Raw genomic sequence first — 5466 nt, 5'->3', positions numbered from 1 at the left:
TTAATGATTATCAAAGCCTTGCTGTGAAAAAAACCAAAGGACTTCCGCAAATCACAATCATAAATTCAACCAAATTGTAATGACTACTTCACCCAGCTCAGATAGATATTAATGACTGCTTGAACTTAAAACAAAGATAGGGGGGTAGATCCGTAAATTCATCCTGAGCCGAAAACCCTAAGCCGGGTGGAGCCCAAAGACTGGGCCGTAAACCGCCGCAAACCCTTCAGCGACAATGCCACGTGGATACCCTAACCGATAATACCCTCTCCACTGGTGACGTGTACGCGTAACCTTCGCCTCCCTATAAATAGGCTAAATAGCTCGCCGTCCCGATCCTGTTTCTTCTCCTTCTCATTCAGTCTCATCCATTTCTCTCTCTTTCGCTCGTTCTTTCTTTCTAACAGATTGAGATTTGAGACTTGAGCAAAAAACGCATCTTCCGGCTGCAGAATCTTTCCGGAACTCTTTGATCTAGGGTCCTTAATCTTCTTCTTCTTCTTCTTTCGGGTTCCTTTTTCTTGAGTGTGATTGGGGAGATCCGGTAGCTTCTCCTGTCTTGGCTCGAGATCCGGGCCAAGTACAGAAGAATCGGATTCGGTTTCTGGATTCAATATTTTCTTACTTCGCGAAGATCGGCAGGTTCTTTCTTTGTTCTTTCTTGCTGTATGTGTGTTACTGTTGAGGGTGTAATATTCTGTTTGGATTTTGAGGAAAAAAAATTGAGAACGGAATGGAATAAAGTATCGAATCTTAGAATTACTCGTTGTTTGGAACTTGAGGAAACAGTAACTCGTGCTCTATTTTTGAGTGAGACGACTCTTTGGCTTTCAGGACGTGTTTTTCCCCCCCATTATTATTGCGCTCAAATCTTGTATTGCGTCTACAGTTAGGTTCTGCTTAATGCTTCACTGTACTAGCACTGATTGTGAAGATATCTTTTTTCCCCTTTCTTCAGTTTTTGTATAGCATTTTTTAGTGTAGATGGCGTCGAACGAGGGATTTCTGACGAATGAACAGCGGGAAGTGTTGAAAATAGCGAGCAAAAATGTTGAGAGTTTGTCATCTTCTCCAAAATCCCCCACATCATTACTTTCTGAACACATTGTAAAAGCTCCTGCTGGTGGCAAGGCCCAAACTTCTGGTATTGCTGTAAGGCATGTGCGTCGGTCGCACTCGGGGAAGTTTGTGCGGGTGAAGAAGGGTGAGTACGCATTCACTTTGATGCCGTTCATAATTTTATCTTATATTGCTTTGAGCAAATGGGCTTGATTTGTGGGATAAGTTATATTTAGCATAGCTGGTGGACTATTTTCTTGACTGAGCTAGGAGATAACGAGTTATACGGTTTATTTAGTGCGTGACTACCGTTTTATTTTCAAATCAAGTAAAACTGGTCCAAATGGCTCAACAGTAGATTAAGATAAATTCATAGATTGATGACCTTTATGCACGTCTAAAAACATGACAATTATAGTGGAATGCATGGATAGGTATATCTTTGCGTTGATGATGTCTGGTTCATTGGTCGGTATCTCTTAACTCAATGAGACGGTAGTTTTCTTGCTTATTTATATATTTGATCACTAATTAATGTTCTCATTATTAAGGAGAATTTTTTCAAATACCTAGTTTTTGGCCCGGTATCAACTGCTATCTTTATTTTGTTTTTGATAGGTTGCTGTCTTTATTTTGTTAATGCCCGTCTAGACGTTTTGCGCAGCTTTTTTCTGTTTATTGTATTTCGGAAAGATTATGTTTTAAAGCGTTCCTTTTATTAAATATTCATCTTCGCATGCTTTCGGTACATGGTAGTGCCTTATATTGATTAATGGTTTTTACATTCATCTGTTCCCTGTATGTAAGGGACTTGTTTGGCTGTGTTTTTTTTCCTTTTAAATATTCTGTAAAAACTGTTTTAGATCTGAAATGGTGTATTTGTTCTGTTTTTCTTTTCATTGGTTGTTTCGAAATTAGGTTGTAAGAATAACTGTTTTCATATACTAAGATGTCATCTCCTACTGAGAAGAACAATTATAACTCGTACTTCCTGTATACTGAATCCATTGCAAGAGTCATAATCTCAACCATTATCATTTTAATCTCCAGTTCTCGATTTACCTTCTTATATAGGGTTTCCTTTTCTGGACTCTGATACATAATTACCAGAGATTAGGGTTCTCCTTGTACTTGTTTCCCTTTTGATCGGATTTTGTCTGCAGTTCTATTACTGATATCGGATCACTATTGCCCCCCCCCCCCCCCCCAACCAAAAAAAAAAAAAAAAATGAGATTTACTTGCCTAGTCAACTCATATTTTCTTATCATATTATTCACTTATGTTGCCATCGGTATATGATGGTGCTAAGTTATCATATTCTTCACTTATGTTGCCATTGGTATATGATGGTGCTAGTTATTTCTCAATGCATCTTTTCTTGTAGAATAATTAGCTTCTCTTTTTTTCCACTAATGTTACAGATGGTGCTGGTGGCAAGGGCACATGGGGAAAACTCCTTGACACTGATGGTGAATCCCATCTTGATCGGAATGACCCAAATTACGACAGTGGCGAGGTATATTTGGAGAGGGAAAGAGAGTTGAATATAAGGAGAAGATGTTGGTGGATATTGAGGATTTTTTTTTAAATCTTAGTGGATTCTGTTCTCATTTTGGTTGCTCCATCTCTAGTTTTCAGGACTTCTTATGTCTTTTTCATTCTCTTATTAGATGTTCTCATGTATACACAATGTGTACTCGAGCAATACCTCTTTTCTTTATTAGTAAATTTGTAACTTCTAAAAATGGGTATAATGATTCTTAAATAATCAATAAAGATTTCCACTTGTGCTAGCATAATATTACTCCTGTACTGGAATGAGGTTTTTCAACATCAGTAATTTTTTTTGTTACTGTGTATGTTGCTCTTCTCTTATGTTCGCTTTCAACAGGAACCATATCAGCTTGTGGGATCAACTGTCTCAGACCCTTTAGATGAATACAAGAAAGCTGTTGTCTCCATAATTGAGGAATACTTCAGCACTGGAGATGTGGATTTGGCAGCATCTGACCTCAGAGAACTAGGCTCAAGTGAATATCATCCATACTTTATTAAGAGGCTTGTTTCCTTGGCTATGGACAGACATGATAAGGAGAAGGAGATGGCTTCTGTTCTTCTTTCAGCTTTGTATGCTGATGTCATTAGTCCTGACCAGATACAGGATGGATTTTTTATTCTTCTTGAATCTGCTGATGACCTTGCAGTGGACATACTGGATGCAGTAGAAATCCTCGCCTTGTTCCTTGCTCGTGCTGTGGTTGATGACATTGTTCCTCCGGCTTTCCTCACCCGGGCAAAGAAGGGACTGCCTGAATCTTCCAAGGGAGTTCAGGTTATCCAAATTGCTGATAAGAGCTATCTCTCAGCTCCACACCATGCTGAACTTGTGGAGAAGAGGTGGGGTGGTAGCACTCATGTCACTGTTGAGGAGGTGAAGAAAAAGATTGCCGACTTGTTGAGGGAATATGTGGAGAGTGGAGACACTATTGAGGCCTGTAGGTTCATAAGAGAGTTAGGAGTTGCATTCTTCCATCATGAGGTTGTGAAGAGGGCTTTGGTACTTGCCATGGAGATTAGAACGGCAGAACCGCTAATATTGAAGCTATTAAAGGAAGCATCTGAGGAAGGCCTGATCAGTTCTAGTCAAATGGTAAAGGGTTTCACTCGGCTTGCAGAGAGCCTCGATGACCTTGCTCTTGACATTCCATCAGCAAAAGCTCTGTTCCAATCGCTTGTCCCCAAGGCAATCTCTGAAGGATGGCTTGATGCTTCATTTGTGAAGTCCCCAGCAGAAGATGGGGAGGTACCAGATGATGCAAAGGTCAGGCATTATAAGGAAGAAGCTGTGACTATAATTCATGAATATTTTCTCTCAGATGACATTCCTGAACTCATCCAGAGCCTTGTAGATCTTGGGGCACCCGAGTATAACCCAATTTTTTTAAAGAAGCTGATCACCCTTGCCATGGATAGGAAGAACAGAGAAAAAGAAATGGCGTCTGTTCTACTGGCCTCTCTTCATATTGAGATTTTCTCAAGCGAAGATATAGCTAATGGTTTTGTTATGCTTCTAGAATCCGCTGAAGATACAGCACTGGACATTCTGGATGCTTCAAATGAGATCGCCCTTTTTCTTGCTAGGGCCGTGATTGACGATGTCTTGGTTCCACATAATTTAGAAGAGATGAGCAGCAAGTTGCCACTGGATTCCAGTGGGAGTGAGACCGTGCGGATGGCCAGAGCACTCCTTTCTGCCCGTCATGCCGGTGAGAGGATTTTGAGGTGTTGGGGAGGAGGAAGTGGTTGGGCTGTGGAGGATGCAAAGGACAAGATCTTAAAGCTTTTAGAGGAGTATGAAAGCGGAGGCGATGTTGCCGAAGCCTGCCAATGTATTCGTGATCTTGGCATGCCTTTCTTTAACCATGAAGTGGTGAAGAAGGCGTTGGTAATGGCCATGGAGAAGAAGAATGATAGAATGCTGGATCTGCTGCAGGAATGTTTTACTGAAGGGCTGATTACTATCAATCAGATGACAAAAGGCTTTACCCGGATCAAGGATGGACTCGACGATCTGGCCCTTGACATTCCAAATGCAAGGGAGAAATTCAGCTTTTATGTTGAGCATGCACAGAAGAAGGGGTGGCTCTTACCTTCATTCGGTTCACCATCTATGGAGCTTCGCTAACTCGGGCTGCAGCTTTTTGAGAAAAGCATATCTATTTTCATTTGTTTTTCTCATGTATGTTCTTGCCCGTTGCCTGATTTCACTGTTGAAATGAAATGCTTGTGCTTTTAAGGTGGGGTTATAGATAGTGGAATGTTTGGGTGCCTTCCTGATGTTTTCTCCAGCTGATGTATAAAGTTGGTTTTCTTTCTTTTGGTTTAATTATCGGCAGCTTCTTAGGTCGTTCTTTAGGGGTTCCACTTGATGCCAGCTATTGCATGCAATGTAGATGGTTAGGATTACATCTTTATGTTCCTTGAAGCTTTTACATCGTATCAGACCAAAATTTGCTCCAGGCTGAGATGAGATGCAAGAAAAATTTTCCCTCCCGGCTTGTGCTTTCGTGTACTTATTATTCTTTTTTTATTATTTTTTTGATAAAGTAATAAGAAATTTTATTGCTACAAAGATAGGCGTAAGTGAGGTATACTAGAAGTATACATGTGAATAAATCGTTTTAATAACTAGAAACTGTTATACAAGTAATGGAAGTTGAGACCATTAAAATATAAAATAATGGTCTACATAAATAAAGTCTTTCATAAAAAACTCAACCTTTTTAGAGAGCGTTCTTGATTCTCAAAGTATATTATTTTCTCAAATACACCAAAAGAATGCAAGTAGGAGCTATCTTTTACATCATTACAATATGTGGAGTCCTTGAGATCCTCTCAAACTTTCT

General features: G+C 39.9%; 1 protein-coding gene across 2 annotated transcripts; it reads left to right on the top strand.

Moving 5' to 3' along the window:
* Positions 1 to 340: 340 nt before the first annotated feature.
* Positions 341 to 5113, top strand: LOC122281035 (MA3 DOMAIN-CONTAINING TRANSLATION REGULATORY FACTOR 1-like). 2 transcript variants are annotated; one of them, XM_043092229.1, is made up of 4 exons: positions 341 to 642; positions 959 to 1204; positions 2482 to 2576; positions 2952 to 5113. In XM_043092229.1, exons 2-4 carry the CDS (start codon positions 985 to 987, stop codon positions 4743 to 4745), a joined length of 2109 nt encoding a protein of 702 aa, XP_042948163.1. In that variant the 5' UTR covers positions 341 to 642; positions 959 to 984; the 3' UTR covers positions 4746 to 5113. The 2 variants fall into 2 exon arrangements, with proteins under 2 accessions (XP_042948163.1, XP_042948164.1); XM_043092230.1 differs by having other exon boundaries at positions 341 to 1204.
* The last annotated feature ends 353 nt before the right edge of the window (positions 5114 to 5466 follow it).

The sequence above is a fragment of the Carya illinoinensis genome, chromosome 11 (assembly GCF_018687715.1).
Source record: "Carya illinoinensis cultivar Pawnee chromosome 11, C.illinoinensisPawnee_v1, whole genome shotgun sequence".
NCBI lineage: Eukaryota > Viridiplantae > Streptophyta > Magnoliopsida > Fagales > Juglandaceae > Carya > Carya illinoinensis.
Note: the sequence above shows the minus strand (reverse complement) of the source record. Positions and strands in the feature narration are given on the sequence as shown.

Coding starts and splice junctions, on each gene's coding strand:
- LOC122281035 (XM_043092229.1), top strand. CDS start 985: ATGGCGTCGAACGAGGGATTTCTGACGAATGAACAGCGGGAAGTGTTG. Junction 1,205..2,481: donor GTTTGTGCGGGTGAAGAAGG/GTGAGTACGCAT, acceptor CTAATGTTACAG/ATGGTGCTGGTGGCAAGGGC. Junction 2,577..2,951: donor CAAATTACGACAGTGGCGAG/GTATATTTGGAG, acceptor CGCTTTCAACAG/GAACCATATCAGCTTGTGGG.